The 23927-nt window shown below is 27.5% G+C and overlaps 1 protein-coding gene across 3 annotated transcripts in view; it reads left to right on the forward strand.

The window, feature by feature from the left end:
* Positions 1-22151, forward strand: part of spict (magnesium transporter spict) — a 49593-nt gene extending 27442 nt beyond the window's left edge. The window contains exons 5-8 of one of the 3 annotated variants that reach the window (XR_012756642.1): positions 787-963; positions 6633-6841; positions 7946-8233; positions 21794-22151. Coding sequence is in view for 1 of the 3 variants with exons in the window: in XM_075368049.1 (XP_075224164.1) it covers positions 787-963; positions 6633-6841; positions 7946-8167 (608 nt within the window). In the remaining 2 variants the exon portion in view is untranslated. Of the gene's footprint in view, positions 1-786; positions 964-6632; positions 6842-7945; positions 10206-21793 lie in introns of those variants that run through there. The other 2 variants (XR_012756641.1, XM_075368049.1) reach the window with 2 other exon arrangements.
* Positions 22152-23927: the final 1776 nt, after the last annotated feature.

Below are 23927 nucleotides of genomic sequence, written 5' to 3' on the forward strand. Positions count from 1 at the left end.
GTGTTAACTACTTCATTTTATTTAATAATTGTTAAGTTACACATTTTTCAAATCCTCTGGCTGTTTTACTGATTTCCCTATACTAAAGAAATAATTATACACTCTTTCAGTAATACAATAACTTATGATACAGTTACTTATCTTATTATTTACGTTTATTTACATATAAAGTTGTTTATATGTATCAAATTGTAAAGTTCTGCTACAATAATAAACATAGATTGATTGAAACATACAGAGTGGTTTAATATTTTAGAATTACGCTCCTGAAATATAAGTTGTTTGTTAAAAAAATATTTGTTAAGATGAAGGGAGCTGAAATAAAATAAAGGATTGTAAATTTTACCTGTTTGGAGATTTTACTAAACTAAAATTTCTATCATAATTTTCATTCTCAGCCAAAAAAAAATCCAGTTGTCTATTTACATCAAACATTTTCTCATAATTCTTACTGGATTACAAAACAACTCTAAAAATATGTATGTAGTAACAGATGCATGTAACACAGTTTTCATATACACAGTGCACCATTTTATGGCACATTGATTCATAAGGTTTGCAGGCCATAATCCCAAGCTCTGCACAACAGTCAAGTGATTTGTTTTAATTAGTAAAAATCAAGGAAAACTTTTGTAACATCTCCAACGTATTTACTATTGGACACCACTTTTATTTTCCGATATTAAAATTTAAAAGTTGTTTTTTATTTTATCTACTTTTATTTGTATTTTTTAACCTATTTGATGTTTTATTTGTTAGATTAAAAGTATTTACTTTTTTTTACAGATTTTGTTTTGTATGTTATGTTTGTACTTGTGATTACATTTATTACTGCATGTTATATTGGTCCACTATATGGGCATAGAAATGTGGCAGTATATCTTATTTTGTGTTCAGCAATTGGCTCTCTCACTGTAATGTCATGTAAAGGGCTTGGTCTCGCTATAAAAGAAACATTATCAGGTATGTAAAGACTACCAATAATTTAAAGAGAAAAATTATTTTCACCTCTTAGGTATTTTATTATCTTTGCCATCAGTCAGTTGACTGGTTGATGCACTTCTACATTCTTTTACATTCTGTTTTAATATATATATATATATATATATATATATATATATATGTTTATATATATTTGTTAAGTACTATTTCTTTATTTATTGGCTTTATGTATTCCTTACCTATGTGGCTTTATGTATTCTTTACCTTCCTGCATATATAACACTTACTCTTATACTCATTATATTACTCTTATTACTTCTTTACTCTTATATTCATTACCAGAGTAGATAATCCCAGATGCAGTCAACTCAGAATTACACATCCTATATCAGTCTAATATATATTTCAACTTAGAATCTTTTTTTTGTAGATAAGAATAAGTTACTAGAAATTTTTCAGGCCTAATTAGTGGTTAATAAGATTTGCTGAAATCTTAAACTGGAGTACTTCATAATACACTAAAACCTTCTTAAAAAAATGTTATGAATTGACAGTAATATTAATAAAACCATTAAATTAAACAATAATAAATGACAAAAGAGGCTTATCAGTAAAACATTTTTTCTCATGTAAATCAACAGCTACAGTAGTTATTTTTGTGGTTTATACTTATGATTATAATTTTTTTATGATGTGATCATCACTTTTTTTTAATCAAAGAAGCTGGATCTTATAATTATAATAGTCGAGGTACCAGTCCTACACATGAGTAAATATGAATTTTTAAGCTATCTCTTTTGTATTTCTTTGCCATATCAACATACAGTTTGTGTTATCTAGTCAATTTGACATTCAGTTTAAGAAAAAAATGCCTGACTGAGATTGTTTGTTTTGTCTCTGTTTACTGTTTCAGCCCTTTCAGAATGTAAATTGAAAATATAAAATCATTTTCCATTTATATCTTCCAAAGAACAAATTAAAAGGAAATTCTGTCTAAAGTTTTCATAGAATTTTCATGGTTGGCATTTGTGCAGAATATTTATTTTCTCTTCAAAATGTTAAAAAAACTTATGGAGTGCTTGTCTTTTTTCACTCTTGCTTTGAATAGTGTGTTGAATAATTCCCACTTTGCAATGCTTCTTTTATTCATGGCTGCCTGTCAAATTTAGTAATTTTGAAGTTATTTTTGTGTATATTACTCACTAATTTCACTACAATTGTGTAGTGTACTTCATATTAAACTTTGATTATAATTGTCATATTCATTATATTACTGTGCAGTGTTATTTATTGTATTTTCTTTGCTAAACTTATTAGCTTAAATTTGCTGCTGGCTGTAAGCAAACTCAAAACTTTCCATGCGGTATTTCATTCTGGTGATGTAAAAATCCCTTTTTAGCAGTAGTTTACTATCTGAACATCCATTCCATATTTTTATTTTCCAGCTCACGTGATTCACCAGCCTTTTTAACCAATTTTTATTTTAATTTCTTAGTTCTTAATGAAAGTAACTTTTGAATACTTTTCCTGGAATACTTTGGAATAAATATGCCAAATTTCAGTTCTATATCAATTCAGGAAAAGAGTTATATGTGAATGATAAAGAATGAGATCATTTCCACTAAAGTGAATAAAAAAAAATACCTTGGCAACAGTAGATTACTTTCTAAGGAGATGTAATTGCCACTAGCTCCAAGGTTTGTTTGGTGGAAACCTGAAAAACAGACAGGTTTCAAGTTGATAGTAAATTACTTCAGTACAATATTCTGAAGTTAGTACAGATAAATAGAAATAATATTGTACACTTTTGTGTATATATCTGAAATACATCGAAGGACATTTTATCCTTTTTATTTAAGTCTGTCATGTGGAGATAAAATAAATAATTTATGAATATTATTTATACCTACTTGCATAATTTTCTCATTTTTATATGTATTTAATTTTAATAGTGCCTGTAATCTTTTTTAGGCATATAACATTTTTTACCACTTTTTATTTTTTTATTTTTATTTTCTCAGCAATAGAAATGTAACACAGATTTTTATAAATGTAATTTTCATTTGCACTCTTTTATTTCTAAAAAATGTACTAACTCTGGTAGAGGTGAATTTATACCAATGAATGTATATTACTGCTATGTACGTGCATTTTTTTTTTTACATTTTATTACAAATATTACTGCTGTTTTATTTGGTAATTTTTTTCAAATTAATGAATCCATTAAAGCAGTAAATTATAAGGAAGATATATTTTTACCTTACTGATTGATTCATTTTTTTTCAATGAATTGTGTATTTTCAAAAATACAAGGTGCAGTTAAAAAGTAAGAGCCGATTGGTAACAAAGTGAGAATAATTGGAAAAATGAAAAATCTACTAATGATTTCAAATATTTAACACATTTACTTTATTTTTCTACATAATCTCAATTTCATTCCAAACACTTGTGATATTGTGATATAGTGACAAGCTTCTACAAGTTCGCTGCATAAAATTCCACTGCCTGGGATTGTAGCCACTTTTGCACTGATTTTGAACTCTTTACCTTTCCTTGAATCATTGAGACACAAACCAATTTTTGGGCTATATGCAGGTATAGTTGTCATTGGTTGTGAAATCAGAACTGTAAGGGGAATGATCAAAAATTTCCCAACCGAAGTTTTGAGTTGTTTCTGTTGTGCATGCAGAGTTTGTGTACGTGTGTTATTGTGAAGAAGAACGATTCCTGATCTCAGCATTCCCTATCATGGTTTTGAATGGCATAACACAGTTTAGAAAGTTTCACAATAAACTTGTGGTTTGATGAATGTCCAGGTATCATGAAGTCAATCAAAAGGCACATCCTTTAGGTCCCAGAATATAGTAGTCATGATTTTCATTCGAGACTGGGCTTGCTTGATTTTTTCCAGTTCAGGTGAACTGGAATGATGCCATTGCATGGATTGTTGTTTCAGCTCAGCATTGATGTACAAAATCCACATTTTGTCACCATTGTCAATATGGGAAAAAGATTTGTCTTCCTTGTGGTTAAAATGATTGAGAAAATCACAGAAGATATCATCTTCTGATCTTTGTGAGCGCTAGTCAACATTTTCAGAACTCGTTGTTCATACATTTCATGATAGCATGGAGTGTCAGTCATAATTCTGAACAATGTTGCCTTTGAAACTTCTGGAAATTTTGGAGAATGATTGCTAATTATTCAGAAAGCAACGATTTTCTCTCACTTTTGTATTCACATGATCTATAAGATTGTCAGTCGGGATATTAGGCCTGCCACTTCTCTGTTCATCATGAACATTTGAATAGCCTTCCTTGAACTCACGACACCAATGCCTCACTTTTCCTATATTCGTTGCAGTAAGTTCATATGTTTCACACAATTTATGGTGAATTTCAGTAATACTATGTTCTCTTGTAAACGAGAATATAGTGATAATATAATATAATGATAAACTAATATCTAATTCTGTTTAGATTTCTAAACAGAAATCTAGATACTGATCAGTGTACTCATGCATGCACTCATTTTAACACATTTTCTCGCAGAGGCAAACAGCAATGAAAGAAAATGAGAAATGTGGTGGTTACATACCCAACACACCACTTAAGCTACTATGTATGCATGAACCAGTCAGTGTTGCAAGTCGCTATTTATAACTCATCGACCCTTATTTTTGATGAGGGTATTTCCATCATCAGTTCTGTAAATAATATTGAATTGTAAACATTACTTATGTATCATGAAATTAAAATTAAATTTTAAACTTAAAAAAGCAAGTCAAATATCATCAAATTCTTCCACGCAGTTGAATATATTATGAGTGTGTGTGTGTGTATGTGTATATATATGTATACACATCCATTATAATAAGCTATATCATTCCTTCTCTGCTAATTGAAATAAAACATCCCTTCCCTACAATCTATCTGGAAATAATTAAAATATTTATTTTCAAATTTATAAATGTAATACTTTTCTAATTGTTCTGTTACATTAATCTTAAACTGCAACAATGGGGGAACTTTTTTTACTGTGGCTGGTTTATTTTTTTTAATAGCTGTGATATATGAGAGCTGTTTTTTTCAACCTATGATAGCAAATTTAAGAGGTAAGCAGGAGCCAGGTCTGCACGTCTTGTAATTGTGCCCCCCCCCCCCACAAACAACCTCTGCCATTGCCGGCTCTGCATCAGTTTGAGCCATGGTACGGGCAAGTGAACATGGCCACTATGATTGATGCTCCCACCAAGTGTGATTTGCAAAGTTTACTGCAAGCAGAAGAATGTAGCACTGCTGAAATCCATTGCAAAATGAACCTAGTGTACGGTGAAAACTTTATGAGTGATGTCAGTGTACGGGAGTGGTGTAAGAAATTTAAAATGGATGTCCATGATGAAGATGCACAAGTCTGTCACTACTGTATGTCTGGTTGAGCATATTGATGATTTTGTCTGCAACAAATGGAGGTTTACGATAAGTGAACTTTCTGCTGAAATCCCATAAAATTCAAGGTCTTCTCTGTACATAGTTTTGACTAAAGACTTAGGATGCTGGAATCTGTGTGTACGTTGGGTCCCAAAAATGTTGAGTGACAATCACATAATACAGAGAATGGCATTAGAATCATCCTTAATGTTTCTCACACATTACGATAATGTGAGGGAAAAGGTTTTAAAGTCTGTCATTACTGGTGATGAGACTTGAATCCAGTATGACAATCCAGAAACCAAAGAACAGTGTAAGGAGTGGCTGCACTCTTCTTCTCCAAACAAGTCAAAAAAGTTCAAATAAACACCAAGCAACATGAAAGCAATGGCTGTAGTTTTTTGGGACCATAAAGGTGTCTTGTTGGTGGACTTTATAGAACGGAGAATAACAATAACAGAGGAAGTTTATTGTGAATCTTTACATCGCCTTTGCAGAGCAATCAAAAACAAAGAAAGGACCATGGTTTTGATCCATCACTGTACTGTGTCAACATGACACAAGACTTTCTCAAACAATTCAAGTGGGAAGTTATTGATCATCCACCGTAAAGTCCAGATCTAGCACCTAGCAATTTTCACCTCTTTCAAGAATTGAAGGCATGATTGAGCAGACAGCTCCTCACCACCAACAAAGAACTTCAGGAGGCTATCAAGACATACCTTACCTCACTGGCAGCAAACTTCTTTGAAGAGAGCATTGGAAAGCTAGTGTCATGATATGACAAATGCCTCAATCGTTTTGGTGAAAATCATTTTGTTATGTTAATGTGTCTTTTTTTTATAGCCCATCGGAGGTTGAAAAATAAACAGCCCTTGTTTATAAACATCTGAGGTTTACGTGATACCAGTTAAGTTGCTTACTTGCTTTTTCTGTGAGTAATATTCATTATAACTAATCACTGTTTTGAACAGAATTAAGGCATTTTAAGTCTTAAAAATAACGTGCATTTTAGAGAGGACTTATCATGCCTATTGCAGTCCTATATTTAGCTCCGTAAAAAATCTAATTGTCTTAATGGTAATTTATTTATAAAACTGGTATTAATTGAATAATTTATCTGGTCTGTTTATTATTGCCATTAGTACAATTAAATTATTAAGTAATAGTTTATTATTATTTTGAATTTTGTGTCAGTATAAAATCAGTAATTTTTATTAATTACAAATATTGAGAGTATGTTTTTGTTTCTTTTTTTAGGGTACCAAAATGAAATGAGTAACTGGTTAACATGGTTATTCTTAATATTAGTGATTATATTTGTGACTATACAGATGGCATATCTTAATAAATCATTAGATCTTTTTAATACAGGAATTGTTACTCCTGTATACTATGTGATGTTCACGGCTCTTGTTATTACTGCATCAGCTATACTTTTTAAAGAATGGGTACATTTATCATTTGAGGTAATTTGTTAATATTTATTATTATTGTTTTTGTATTTTCCCATTAATTGTTAGTACTTTCAAGAGATTTTTTTTGTTGTATGTAAATACCAGGTAATATTTATATATTTTTTTACACTAGGTGAAGTACCCTCTATTTTTTCCTGTTTAGCCTCTGGAACCACCATAAGGTTCCAGAGGTTACTTATAGATTGTTTTGAATGGAGTTTGTGGCTTGCAGCATTTAGACATTAAAGTCAGTTCATCAAAATATGAGATGAGATTAAATAAATGCTTGCAGTCAGCATTCATATTATATTGATCGTGACATATTGCCTACTTCTGAGAACATCATATGAATTTTACTACTAAGTTTTCTTGTACTTATTACTATTATTTTAATTTTTAATTGTTTTGAATTTTTTTATCTGTTATACATTATTTAATGAAAATGTTGTAACATAATTTTTTTCTATATTTAACTAAATACCGAACATTTCTCACACCAACATTGGTTTCCCCTTCTTTATTTTTTAAAAATATTACTGTGTCAATATTTCACTGACTCTCTTCTAATAATAAAAACATAACAGGAAACAAGACAATGAGACAATAATAACAAAAAGCTTACTTTACTTTTCTAAAAATGTTATTTATAAATGTAATTATTATTAATTAATATTGAGATTTTTTATTTGGATCACTTTTGTAACATTATTGCTGTTATTATTTTTGTCAGCATTTGTTACAAACTGTTGTATAACATTTTCGACAGAATTATACCTATATATATTTTTTTACTTTATTTATAACGTGATCTATACACTTTTTCCACCATTATGTCTTAACGTGAAGTATTACTTTACTTGGAAGTTTTTTGATTTTATAGCAAATTTGGAAGATTTTTATTATTTTTCTCATTAAAAATTCTCATTAAAAATGTCATTCAAATATTCTCTAAAAAAATTTCACTTTTTGAGGCTCTATGTAATACATTGAAAGTGTTACTTCACAATTTTAGCTATATTTAGAATCTTTTGTTTTGATATTTTTTATTATTTTATTAACATTATTTAACACTATTATGTTTTAAGTAATATGTATGTTTAATTTTTTTATATTCAGGACATATTGGGAAACATCTGTGGTTTCCTGGTAGTAATTGTTGCAATAATATTATTAAATACGTTTAAAGATATGGACGTTTCATTAAATGATGTACGAGGTGTTTGGAGGCCTAAACGAGAACTGATTGGTAGTAATAAATCTTCAATGATGTATCTAGATGAAGAATCTGGACGGAGTCGTCAGTCTCGTCTTTCTTATGGTACTCCTGATTCGTTCTGACCAACATTCAAAATGCTTTGACCCTTTGTCATTAAATATGATGAAGATTCTGAAGCATTTATAATTGTCAGTAACATCTACAGTAAACAATATGTATATTTTTAATATATTTATTTTAAACATAATATTTATGTTTTGTAAATGATAATATGTATTTTTTAATATATATTATGTTTCTTAATAATTTTATGAATTAACTTGGAAAGAATGATCTGATCTCATCATATATAATATCTAACATGTTCTAATTTTAGTATATTGTTTTTGTATTTTCTATGACAGTGTATATTGTATTTTCTACCTAATTGTTATGTATAGCATTTACTAAAAGAACTTTTTTGCTAGAATCCATTTTTTTGCACTGATATTTATTGTGGTGTTCATTAGATTTATTTCATTCTGAAGTCTTAGAATCTCTTGTCTTGTTTTATTTCAGATTTTCACCACACATGTTAGTATACAAAAATCAAGAAATTGCTATATTAAAATAAAATAAAATAAAATAAAAATATTATCATATTTTAAAATCTTATAAAAAATTTAAAAAACTTAACATTTAAAAATTTTAAATTATAATCCAAACAAAATGTAACAAAATTGTTTAAAAATTATGAAGATTAATTAAAATTGATATTAAAATTAAGTTAAAAAATTAAAATGTAAAAGTTTTCATGTATGTGAACAATATGATGTCAGTATAAACAAATAAATTAAAATAAAGATAAAAATTAAAACTCTTAAAGTAAAATAAAAAACTTAAAGAAAAATTATATGCTAGCCATTTCACTGAATTTACTTTACTAAACATTGGAAGATCAATTACTCAACATTATAATCAAAACAAATAGTGATGCTACCTACTGCAGCCTTTATAATACTGTCATCTTCATACTCTGAAGGTTGATCATATTCAATTTATTCTTATGTTTATATGTATAATAACTTTCTAAAATGTCAACTAAAATTTTTTAATTTTTAAGTTTGTCTGAATATCTGATATTGTGTACTTATTTTTAATCAAATGATCTGATACATTCAAAAAATCCAGTTTATCTTTTTTTTTATAACTTCTAAAATGTTACAAGAATCTGGTTTTAAAAGATCTAGTGGTCTTACCAATATAAATATGGTCACAATCATTACATGCAATTTTATAAATACCACTCAAATTGTATACATCAGAACTATTATTGCGTTTATTTCTTTTTAGGTGTTTTATTATGTGGTTATTTGTATGGTTGTAGGTTTAAACTTGTTATTATCATAAACCTTTGTATTGTGTTTGACAATAACGAGTTTAACTGCTAGACTAACCCAACAGGTTAACATAGTATATATGGCCATAAAAAGCAGTCAGTAGGCTAAGCTATCTATATAGGTCTGTATTGATAGATATTTTGTGTATAAATATATATGAGAGATTTCAAAAACTAATTTTTTTCAATTTAGAAAAATTTAATTTTTCCATTTTAATAGATATCAAATATAAAGCTATTGAAAAAAATTAAATTTACCTGTTTTACTTTCCTACATAATTACTAAAATTAAATAAGTATTTAAGATAATTCATTAATTGAGTGTCTCCCTCTGTAAAATACATTCCTTCATAATTTCCTTTTAATTTTCTGAATAAGTAAAAATTCACCATTCTAACTTCATTCAGTGGGGATGAGGTCAGATCTGTAGTTACATTTTTCCATCAGTACAAGTTCAAAAGAGAAGAGTGGTTTCTGTGATATGCAAGTATGCTTTATCACATTGGTGAATGATTCCATATAAAAGTCTGCTTGATGCTTGTTTTTGAGTACAAAACAATTATTTCTGAAAGTTTTCTCATAATGATCATCATTGATAGTTGTTCCTGGCCTTAAAAAGTCAAAACTGAGACTTGCATAAAATGTTCCTCATTGACAAGACAGCCCTGACCCATGGTTCATGAAATACTGATGATCACATAGTTTGTTAGAACTTTGATGGTAAGAGTCCGCAGAACTGGATGCATGGTGAAATCAATGAATTATGTTTACAGTTCTAAACATGACCTAACCTAAAAGTGAAATGAAAATGGAAAAATTAAAAAATAAGCATTATATTTCAACAAAAAGAACATTATATTTCAGTTCAATTAGATTTATAATAACGAATACTTTCAAACAAATACCTCAAATTTTGTTAGACAACATTTATTTTCTATTTGATGAACCACGGGACTTGAATATATCATTTTTTTAAGGTGACTACGAATTGCACTGCTAGATAGCAGTACTTGATAGTAAAAAACAAATAAAAGTATTAGTTTACAAGAGATTATACTAGCTTTATTAAAAAAGGAATAAATAAAACAGAAATAAATTGGTAAAATTTTTATTCTACAGTTAGAACTATTTGAATTAATTGATGGAGAAATAAGAAAAGTTCATGTAATAATAATATAAAAAGTGTGCCCACAGATGGGATAAAAATCGAGGGTTTACACATATAAAGTAATAAGTCCAATATTACATCACGTATCTTCGATTCGTGAAGGAAGGTCAATATACTAGTTTTATTAAAAAAGGAAAAATATGATATGAAGTGAATGATATGACTATCAACAAAAAAATTTGTTTTTTTCTAAAAATGCAATAAGTTTTAATAATAAATCTATAAGATAACAATCAGTAATTGATAAATAAAAATAAAAGAATTATCTAACAAAACGCAGTGATATAAAAAAAATTACAATGAAATTGTAAACCGTACAGTAAGAGTCTTTCGCTCATTTCTTCCGCTCAAAAAACAAAAATTTCTGTAATCTAAATAAAACTGTTTTTAATAAAATGATACTGATATCAAAAAAGGTAAGACACTACATTTCTATTATTAAAATCTGTTATTAATTTAGAATTTTGTTTATAAAAAACTACATGTTAAATATATGTAATAGACAATTGATATGCAATAATAGATAATAAACAGTATTTAAGTGTTCCATATAATAGGCAAAAAATAGAAAAATTTGTTACAAAACTCTTATCGGCTTAATTCCATTTATATATAATACATATCACATTTACAGAAACAATACAATTCTGATGATTATTTGTTGTTTAATAAATGAAATCGGGCCAGTAAGAGTTTTATAACAAATTTTTCTAATTTTTTCTTACTATATGAAATGCCTTAAACATTGTTTATTATCTATTATTTATTACATATATTTAACATGTTTTTTTTTAAACAAAATTGTAAATTAATGTAAATGAAAGTACTGAAAATGAAACAATTTTTTTAATAAAAATATTAATATATGTAAAATTGCATATTTCCATAGTGAAAGATAACCTAGTCTCTTTCAGTAACTTTTGATCTAAAATTCATGACCGTAGTTTTGGGAAAATTTAGTACTTTTTAAATGGATCTGAATTTTCAGATGAAAATTGCATATATCTCAAAAACAGTCAGTTCTAGTGCTTTGAAAAATTTTTTCAACCCTCCCAGATATTAAACCCACATCCTCTCCCTGTGGTACCCATCGTATGATAATATTTTCAAGTACCCTGGGGCACTGTTTGGAAACTGAGGATGGGGTGCGATGGGGTTCCACTGTAATGTCTCGACAACTGCTCATCCAATTTTCACAATTCAAACGCTAACTTTTTAATGCATCAGGTACACTCTTAAGCAACTTATACAGAAATTAAATCATTTAGCCCTACATTTTGATTGCATTCACCCACTGTAAAATGTACAGATCCAATTTTTACCAAATAGACTCAATACGTGTGCGCTAGCGCAGCTGTAAAGTATAAACTTATGAAGACTAAAATGCAGAAAATAAAAAATTTGTAAAAAAAAATGTTTGAAACACCACTCTTAAATTAAAAGCATTAAAAGGTAAAAAATAAGACAGTGTCTCAGAATAGATTTACAAACAAGCCTTATGGTGATATGTAAGTTTATGTGAAAGTCATAGCTTCAAATAAAAATTTAATTTATGCCATCTTAAATGGCCTAAAGCAATCTAAACAGTGGACCATCGTAGTTGCCCACTCTTTACGCCATTCATGAGCATATGAAAAAATTGGCAAAAAATAGAATTTTTATTTTGAAGATATTATTTTCAAATAATCTTACATATCACCATCAAAGCTTGTTTGTCAAATCAATTCTGAGATACCATCCTAAAATTATTTTTTACCTTTTACTGCATTTAATTTAAGAGTAGTGTTTCAACATTTTTTTTTATTTTATAGTAATAAAATGTCATTCCCTTGGTGTTGAATATTTTTTCCATGTAAATTATTTTGCATATTATGTAAAATAATAAACTTAATTCACTACCATAAGAATAGAGCTGATTAAATTTACTAATTTAATGTGAATAAATTACTTTTAAACTTTCATTTAAGACTTTAACTACTTTCAAGAATTGAAACTTAAATAATGCTATAATTGGACAGTAACCTTATTTGGATATACACAGATTTAACTGGACAAGTTTTAACTGCAAATACAGTATTAATTAGAACAGAATCATTTACAAAAATAAGTTAGTCTCTGAATAAATCAGTAATGGTTTGTATAAATAGAGTTTGATTTACTTTGATTTCCAAAGTAAAAAGCAAAAAAACAACAATAGAAAAATGATAATACAAAGATTGAATATTATTGTATAAAACTAAGAAAGAAAATCGAAAGATGAATATTAAATATTGAAAATATCTTTATAATATGTTTTATATAAGCTATTGCTTACAATATTGTAATTAAAGCAAAAGCACATCAGGTAGATTAGAAAATTTCATTGCTTTGATAAATGTCTTTTTTTACATTTACTTCTCATCTTTTTAATCGATTTTTTCAATGTATGGTCACTATTTTACAATATTAAATTTATGCTTCATTATAAATTGTATAAAGTATGTAACTTATTGTATTTGCAAAAATTATATGATTCTTGTTATTGTTTGTTACAATTTAATTTATAATAATAATAATAGTAAAATATATATGTCATATGATTCTTGGCAGACAGTTATGTTAAGATGCAGGGTGTTTTAAATGAATGTTGGCATCCCTGTTAAATTCTCAATTTTTTTGGTACTAGTTTTAAATTAGGAACTTTAAATTTTATTTTAAGAAGGACTTTTGTAATAAAAATAATTTGGAATTAATTTAAACAAGAACTTTTATTTATTTCAATGAACCAGCGAATAAAATAATACTTAGAATAATTTAAATCCAAACAAGGTATTAAACCAAAAAAATCCAAAAATTTGAAATCCTACCGTTGGTATTAATTTATTTCGATTTTTGCAATTGAAATAAATTCGAGGTATTTATACAATTTTCTTATTTAAATAAATAATTTTTGTAAACATATCTTTCAGTAATTTGATATATTGAAATTGGATTCAGAAAACGTGTTGTGTGGTGTTTTGCTTGATTCAGATTATCAGGTGGTAAGTAATAACAAACAGTTAGAACAATTATATTTGCTGCATTCAATTTGATTGAAAAAAAATTTCTATACAAGTTCCAGGGAATACACTTTTAGGAAAATCCTGAATCTATCTCTGCTGTGAGAAAACATTCAGATTATATACAAATCATATATTTGCCAGGACATTATGTCTGTTGCTATTATGACACAGAATATTTACATTTATGATTCTTCAAATGTAGGAAAACTAACAGTTGAATTGTCAATCTTTTTGGAAAAGCTATTTCCTTATCAAAATGTAACCTTCGTTAAATCTCCTGCACTGCAAAAACAGCCTAATTTAATCAATTGTGGAGTTTATGCCAGAGCATTTGCAGTTTCATTAGTATTTGGTATTAAACCAAATGTAATTCAATATGATTATTGTGTTATGAGAAATCATTTAATTAAAATACTCTAAACTACTAGCATTGTGTATTTCCGCCAAGATTTTGGTATCCTTCTTGTAAAGTTTTACCATTAAATGTGGCTTTGTGTAGACGATACAAAACTATTAATAATTGAGTTAAGAATGCACTTGACAAAATAACTAAGAAAAGTAAAAGTATGCAACAAACTCAAATAGTAAAACACATTTACAATAAGCTATAAACAAAAATCAACCAAATTAACACCAACAAAAATTTTGAAAAATGCTAATGAAGCAGATTTGGATGTTAGAAATTAGCTCTTTTGAAATTAATATAAGTTATAAAAGACAAAGATTGATTTTAACGAAGTAAAAAAATAGAGGTCAAATTCAAGTTTTTTTTTCATGTAATGAATTAAAGAAACAAAGAATACAGGTTATGAATGAATATACTATCTGTACAAAAAACAAATTTTCTATTTTGGCAGATCATGATGGTGACCTTGACGATATGAATTGTGCAAATAATGACCACAGCAAATAATATATTCTCTTTGAAAACAGTTGGTTCCAAAAGAGATTTTTTTTCAATCTCCTGCTAATAGTGAATGCATTTGCAACGGACTCCAAATCAAATAACGAAGCTTTACCTGTGCCTATAGAACTTGAAAGAAATAATCAGTGACAGTTAACATGGCAAGGCAGATTAAAAGTAATATTACAATATTTAGCACCAAGGGATGAACAATTGATCCTGGACAATAATTGGATAGGAACTGATCAAATGACAGCTTTCACTTCATTACTACATAATCGATGAAGCTTTTTAACTTACAATCCAGTAGTTCTTCAAAATCATAAATCAATGTGAAATCACTTGATTAAAATGTTGGAGAACACATAATTGAACATTTTCCGACAATTTGAAATTCAGTTGCATGTTCTAATGATCAATTGCTTCACACTAAACCAAAGATCAATGAAAATCATATTAATGATGAAAATTTGCATTCAAATTATTATTTTTAAGAAGTTACCAAATGGAGTATTCTGGCAATTTGGATTCTGAAATTTCAGACATTTTCATCAAACAGAAAAATTTGTCAAAAAATGATAAACCTAGAAAAAACTCCAAAACACAATCTTCCACAAAAAGAAAAGAAGCCTAAAATAAAAGTGACACAATCAGAAGTAACTGTCTTGCACAAAAATCGAATTCTGTCAACATTCCGTATTCAAAATATATCAGAAAAGTTATCAAGCTTATTTTGAAAAAAATAGGTATAAAGTATTCAGAAAAAAATAGTTGTTTAGAAGCTGAGAGAATTTGCAAGTGGTGCATAAAACATTAACATTAAACCAATGCAGTCAAATTCTGAATGTGTTACCTGCATCAACTGTAACGAAAAAAAAATATCTAAAAAGGAATCTGTCACATGGGTGTGTGATCAGTCAATATGTAAAATCTATAAGGGTATGGACTTAATTAATCACTTAAATGAATTTTGATTTCTCTTCAAAAATTAAAGTTCAGTAACCTTAGATTGTTTTGAGAAAACTCAAAATCATGTTCCACATTCTCAGCCCTCAAAATTTGACATCCTGAATGTTATAATAATTTTAAAACGTGTAAATTACAATTTATTAGTACACTGATTTTATCACCACATTTTCCGCAAGTAAGATACATGAAAAACAAAGTTCATGTCATTTTTAATGAAATCGATAAAATTGACAAGATTGACGAAGCTTCGAATGAAACTGATTTGGATTATTTAGAAACTGAATCTGAATATATAAAAAACAATATTAAATACACAATGCATAATGTTACGTAAGTGATTTACATGAAAACAGTATTTTATTTTCTTATGAAAATGCTTTTAACGCATTACATAAACGTTCTGTAGATGTACTCATTTTTCCATGTATTTCTTGTGAAAAATTATGCTTTCAAAGTAAGTGATATCAGTAATTTTCAAAAACCAGTAGAAACAAAATCTTGGTCAAAATTAATGAAATATACCCAATCTTTTTGGATTATGTATGCACATATTGTTTACAGAAATTTTGTAAAGATCTAATTCCAGCTGCATGTATACTTAATAATTTGAATACCAGTGAGACAACAAAAAGATTTTAATGTTGAATGATTATAAAAAAATATTGATATAAAGAGCGAAAGCTTTCCAAACTGTACAAAGAATGGGTACAGTGATTAATAATAAAAATTTACTTCATAAACATAAAATTCCAAAAGTTGAAGGTTGTACATTTCATTTACCTTTACCCATAGAAACTTTGAACAAAATTTGCCATCATGATCCCATCGATGTAGAACATGAATTTTACATTTTAATTTGAAGTTTGCCAAATAAATCTAAAATTATATGAGAACCTTTAGTCAACAGGAATAAAGTTTTTAATGCCTTAAAGTGGTTGAAATCGAATAATCCTTTATACAAAAACATCATTTTACAAGAAAACAAAACAGATTTACTAAAAATTCAGCAAAAAAAAAAATATGTTTATGAAGATTCGATGAGAAATGATGAACATACAGAGGAACTAACCCTGATTGTGAAAAAAGGTAGAGGATGTAACCAAAAAAGAAATCGTAGATGAGGTTGATAAAAGAAAACCGATGTTGACTCAAATTTCACAATCAAATAACTTTTATAAACAATATATCATATATCCTATTCATGAAAAAAGAATCAATGAATCTACAACAAATTTATACCGAATGCTTAAGATTCAAGATAAACCTCTAGATAACTGATTAAAATCATTAGACTTACGTTTTCCCCAAGTTGTTTCCTTATGGGATAAACGCTCAACACGCGGATTGACTAATCAATTTATCAGATTATGAATTTATTAAAGCTAAACTGAAATTGAAGCATTGTCAGTTTCTTTTAAATTTACAGCATATATTTTTTCGTGCATGACAGCAATCTCCGACTATTAAAAGCTGGCATTTTTCATAAAATGAATATTACAAATCTAATGGAACATTATACTATAAGCTCTTGGACTCTTTATCAAAGAATTACTCGAATCAAATTTAAACACAGTATTTTCAAGATTAAGAAATGCAAAACAATTTCGGAAAGTACCAAAAAATAATTTGAATTGTGCGATTGATCATAATGATCCTTGGTACTTGGTTTTTGACATTGAGTTCTGCATAATGGTTGTGGTCAGACTTAACCGATTATATTCGTCAAGTTAATAAACCTAAAATGGATAATATACCCAATAATACACCCATTAGATCCAGTTTCTGTTTCAAGGTTCATTGACAATAAATTTAAAGTCATATTAGAATTAATTTGTTCTGATGATAAGTCATTGGGTTAAATAGTATATTACTTTTGGAGACGTGAATATCAAATTAGAGGCACACAAAATTTCATTTATTACTTTGGGTGCAAAATGCACCTATTCTAGGCGAATCAGCTAATGACGAGGTTGCTGCAATTATACTTGGTCGGGTCACAACTCGAAATCCTGACAAAAATGTTTCACCAACTCTATATGAATGAGTCAATAGACATCAAAAACATCATCACAATTCTTATTGTCTTAGGAATATAAAAACTAAAAATGGTTTTAGAAGAACCTGTCAATTCAGTTTCCCAAAGCCTGTTACTAATAAGCTTGTTGTAATAATGCTGTAACAATCTATAGCTGGTCAAAAAACATTGAGAAGCAAAACAAGATTATATGATTTTCCCGGAAATGAAGAAGAATAGTATATCAGTGATTACAACTTTGCTATTTTGATGGCGTGGGAAGGAAATATGGATATTCAATTTTGCGAAGTATCAAGAACATTCACTTGATTCATTACTAAATACGAAACTAAACCAGAAAAAAAATAATATTGCTCATGATGTATTTAAAGGAAATGTTGATTCAAACTCTACGGTTATGTAGTTGCTTATGGAATTTTTCTCTCCATATGTTAACAAGCAGAAAATTTGGAGTCTTAGAAGCCACTGACATTCTATTAAGAATGTCACTTCACGGTACAGACTCCAAAACAACTATTAGGTGGTTGAACATTAACGAAATAAGAAGTAAAAAACTGAAAGTTTATAATGATGTAAAACTTTTCGATAAAGATTCTACAGAAATATGTTGTCCTAATTTGATAGATGATTATTATCCAAAGTGACCAGCAGAGTTAGACACATGTACTTTGTATGAGTTTGTACGGTGATATGATTACTCTAAATACAACCATGTGATGCTACTGTGGAATTCTATGAAATAGAGTTTACATCAAGAAACGAAATAATGCCTATCTTATCAATCATTACAAGTATAATATTAACATTCAACCTGAAAAATTTTATCATTCAATCCTGTTCTTGTTTAATCCTTGGAGAAAAATGGAAGATCTCAAAGATGGACATCCAACATATGCAGAAGCATTTTATAGTGTGCAAGAAAAATTGTCAAAAGCATTACAATATCACAATAAATTGATTCACTTTCAGAAAGGATTTAATGAAGTAAAAGAGTTGATAAAAAATAGATTTGACAAATTTGAACAAGAGAAATCTGATGAGTTTGAAGCATTGGAATGTCAACCAACCAAACCTGATATAGCTGTGAAAGACTTCAGAAAGATGGATGATCATATCGATAATACAAATTTTTCACAAATGGTAACTGAATTGAATACGGATCAGAAACGTATATTTTATAGAATAAAAGAAAGAGCTAGTAGAAGAAATGGAGTTTTAAGACTATTTGTCACTGGAGAATGAGGAACAGGTAAGAGTTTTCTCATAAAAGCAATTAGGTGTTGGATCAAAAACTATGAATCAAATAGCAGCTATCACAGCCACAACTGGAGTAGCTACATATAATGTAAATCGCTTGACAATACACAGGTTGTTTCAACCGCTGATTGATCATAATAATACACCTAAATATAAAAAAACTATCAGACATGGCTTTAAAAGTGCTGAGATAGCAGTTGAAAGCTACTGGTTTGATTATTATTAATGATATCTAATCTTATTTTAATGTACATAAATTTTTAATTGATTGAAATTTTCGATGTGAGTGAAGTTGAAGAAGAGTGGTTTGGAAAATCTAATTTAATTCGGTGATCTAATGCAATTACTTCCTATTCATGATAATCCTGCATACATGAAACTGACAGCAGCTGAAATAAACAAGTGTTTAGGGTCATTTGGTAATTTTAATTTATGGGAAAACTTTTTTGAATATGATGAACATGAAACAGAAAAATGATTTATCCTACTCATAAATGCTTTCCTGATTAAGAGTTGGTTTTCTTACTAACAATGATTTACAAGAATTAAATCAACATATGATTTGTTTCAAATCTACTAAATATGCCGCTGCATTAAACAAACTGTAATCATATAAGTAATTTACCTGCTGATGCAATTTGCTTATTTCCAATAAGACATATGTGTGAAATATTAAACAGTGAAATGTTGTGTATTAATACTGAAGAAATACAATTGATTGCTCAAGATACTTTAGACTACCCTTGTTATTTATATAAAAAGGTTGAAAAATCTTTGTTAAATGATGACGATGACTGTTGTCAAACTGGGGGTCTTCCCAAAGTTATAAAGAACAAAATTAGTGCAAGATAATGATAACAAGAAATATCGATGTAAATAAAGTATTAGTAGATGGTATGATAGATTTTGTCAAACTGGTGAAACAATGTATTGATAAAAATGATATTAAAGAAATACAAATTTTGACATCTTCATCTTCATTATCAGTTCACACTATTGCAAAAATTGATGTTAAATTTCAAGTTATTGATAAGGCTTTTGTAAATAGAAAACAGTTCCCAATATGTACAAGTTATGCTATAATGGTTCATAAGTCAAGAAATAAGTATTAATAATGCAATTGTCGATGCTGGAACTGAAATGTTTGCTTATGGACAAGTATATGCTGGCTGCCTTGTCTAGAGTTACTTCAATCGAAGGATTGCATTTGATTAATTTTGAACCAGCTTCAGTAAACTCAAGGTCTGAAACATAGTTGAATATAATAGATGGATAAAAATTACAGACCAGATTTGCCACTCATTGTAATTAAAAATACTGTAAATTTAAATAAAAATTCTGACTGTCAATTAGTAATATTTAAGGAAATTTCTAACTGTCAAAGTGATGAAAAAACACTGAAATTCACAATGGTGTAGAATTACAGCAGTTAAAGAATGAAGATGCAATGTCATCTTATATAAATTCTATAATACAATGTTTCCCTAATGCATTTCCATAAGAAAATTATTATTACAGCTCCCTAAACAACATACTATGCGAATTTGTGTAGCTATATGTACTTAAATAAAACAGTTGACATTATGAGAGTTAAACAATTTTTACATGAATGTACAAATTACAGATGATCATACTAAAACTTGATAATGTACTTGAAATAATAAAATTTAAAAGAAAATATACTATAGCTTGTTTTAATAGTAAATGCTCTTATGTAAATGAAAGTACTGAAAATGAATCAATTTTTTTAATTCCAATCACCATTAAAAGAGTAAAGGTATTAGTTTACAGGAGATTATATATAGCTTCTAATAAAATACAAAAAAAAACAGTAGGAAAGTGTTGCAAATGTGGCCACAAAGATTTATTACATAAAACAGAAATAAATTTGATTGATAAAATTTTAATTCTATAATTAGAACTATTTGAATTACTTGATGGAGAAATAAAAAAAAGTTAATGTAAAAAATAATATAAAAAGTGTGTCCACGGATACGATAAAAATCAAGGGTTACACTTGCAAAGAAATAAGTACAATATTACATCGCAGATCTTTGATTCGTGAAGGTCATTATGCTAGTTTTATTAAAAAAGGAAAAATATGATATGAAGTGAATGATATGATTATTAACAAAAAAAAATTGACCATGAAATTCAAAAAATGTGTATTTTTTTGTTCTAGAAAGGCAATAAATTTTAATAATATATCCATAAGATAACAAAACAAAATAAGATACAAATAATAATAGTAATAAGACACAAAACTCTTACCGGCCTGATTTCATTTATAGGTACTACATATACATTTATAGAAATAATGCAATCCTAATGATTTATTCATTGTTTAATAAATGAAATCGGGCCGGTAAGAGTTTTATAACAAATTTTTCTGCTTTCTTCTTATTATATGGAATGCTTAAACATTGTTTATTGTATATCTATTGTCTATTACGTATATTTGACATGTTTTTTTTAAACAAAATTCTAAATTAATAACAGATTTTGACAATAGAAATGTAGTGTCTTACCTTTTTTGGTATCAGTATCATTTTATTTTTGAACGGCAGAAATGATATCGGCAAGACTTACCATACAGTTTACAATTTCATTGTAATTTTTTTGGATTTGCTATTACTGAAACATTTCACGTTGACAGACATTTCTGATTTTTATGATATCTGGTTCACATGTTAACATTAATGTTTCTTAAACCTAATGATTTTTTTTATTCCATAAGAAATTATGGAACTCATCTCTTATACATAAACTAACAAAGATGAACTCAATGAACTAATGTGTTTTTTTATTCTGAACTGAAAAACCATAGTGAGATCAGATCAAGGATGTTTCTCCTACAACTTGAACAAGACTTGAGCAATTTTCATGGTAGCAGATTTGAGATGGATATTACTTTCAACAAACAATTTTAATTTTTTTCTTTAACTTAATCATGTTTCTTTTTCGTTAACCTAATTTTTCCTTTTTTTCCCTTGCAGATGTTACTGATTTAAATTAACATAACATCTCAATATTCAAAATTATTTTTTTAAAAATGGGTACATTAATACACTAAGCCTGTATCATGTGATTCAAAAAGAACATCACAACTTTAAAAGCATATAAAGATTTGAGATTACTTACAGATTTGGTTGAGGTCTCATTTCATAGAAAAACACATCAAGTTTGTCACCTAACATTCACTTTGGTTTGATAAACCAAAAAAATTATAAAAATGAAATTTATTATATTTATTCGCCTTATGTTTTGTGTGAGATGTAAACAAAATTGATATCAATGGATAAACAATATCATTTATGGTTCAGTTTACAGTTATTTGTAATCTTTTGCATTTCTTCCCAGTTTAAAAAAAAATAATCAAAATTTTATTTTATATTTTTATTAACATTCTATTAAATGAAAAAATATTTTGTAGAAAATTGCTTTTCGTTGTGAAAAAAGTATTATATTTTTTATATATGTAGTATATAGATAAAATATTTCAATGTTTAATGACATAATATAGATAACAGAAAAGATAATTTTACAATATGATTTTGTCTTTTACAGCAAATAAGTTAGTTTTAAACAATTTGCTCAATTAATCTCTAAGTTATATAAAATGTTACATATGTCAAAATTATTTTTTTCTTTGTTTAGTTATTACTGTTAGCTGTTTCATTATTTCTAATAGTAAAATTGTATTTTAAAAAACAATAATGTTATATTTTTAAAGAAATTATAATTAAAAGTTATACTGTTTAAAAATCTAACTTAAGTTTATATTCTAATTAGGTTAAGACTGATCTTATTCTCATCATAAATCTAGGATGTTTTTCTATGCCTTTTGAATTCATATCATTTACATCATTAAAATAATAACATTGTACCCATTTGATTTTATAAAAAGGCAGTTCTATTATCATGTGGAGTAAAGTTACTATATTAGCAAAAATTTGAGATATTATAGTTAATAATATAGAGAGAGTATTTACTATCATAAGTGTAATAAATTCCTATTATATTTATGTACCACAAATTATTTTACGGGATGTAATATTTGAATTAGTATAATTTTTCTTTTTTTTTTATAGAAAAGAATAACTTTTTAGTGAAGTATACTGCACTATATTATGTAATAACTAATATTGCATAATATTAACTCTTTTTATAATATTGTTTATAGTTTCAAAGTTTAATTTTTTGTGAACATATTTAAAAAAAAATTAATTTTATTTACATATGTTGTTGCATAATGTATATCACTTTAAATAAATAAGCAATTAATGGCACTGTTTTATTTGTTGATGGGATGTTTGAAAAAAAATAAAATTTATAACAATTTTTACCCTTAAAATTGTATTATAAGTTACATTAAGAACTTTTTTATAATGTCATTTTTTGAATTATAGTTATTACTGATATAAGTAGATAGGATAAACTTTTCTAATCTTTGTTTTGAGTAATGCACGCATGCGCATGTGTGAGGGTCATGGTGTGGAGGTTGGTTAATATTTAAATAATAATTAGTTATAATATACATACTTATGCTTTGAGGCATATTCAGAAACTTAGTCCCATTACATTGTTAAAACCATTATATTATATTCTTCAATAGTTATATTACAAGAAAGTATTTTACATTATATTAAATGAAATTATATTTTTTTATATACTAAATTACATTATATTCTTAAGTAGTTACATTATAAAAAAAGGCTGTAACTTAAACTACTTTGCAGTGTGGTTCCCACCAATATTGAGATAGCTGTCATTGCATGGAAAAAATTCATAAATACTTTACATAAAATAATATCACCTGAAAGTCAGCCATTATTTTATAGGTCTTTTGACACCATTGTACTGCTGAACAACAAAGAACTACTTCAAGTGCAGGTAGAAGTGAAAGTTACTTCAGTTAAGTCTGGGAGGGTGATTTATTTATTCTCGAGCAAACAACATGGTGAGCTCTTGGGTTTGAGTAGCACCATTAAGCTGAGAGAATTACATAATAAATAGCAAAGCCTTGAAGCATCAGCTTACAATGCAATCTAGTTTCAGTGGAATCATTATTACAAGCCATGTAAAACAAATATATACCCAGATGACTGAAGATTTAAAAGCCAGTAAAAA

Source organism: Lycorma delicatula, chromosome 6 (assembly GCF_047948215.1).
Source record: "Lycorma delicatula isolate Av1 chromosome 6, ASM4794821v1, whole genome shotgun sequence".
NCBI classification, from domain to species: domain Eukaryota; kingdom Metazoa; phylum Arthropoda; class Insecta; order Hemiptera; family Fulgoridae; genus Lycorma; species Lycorma delicatula.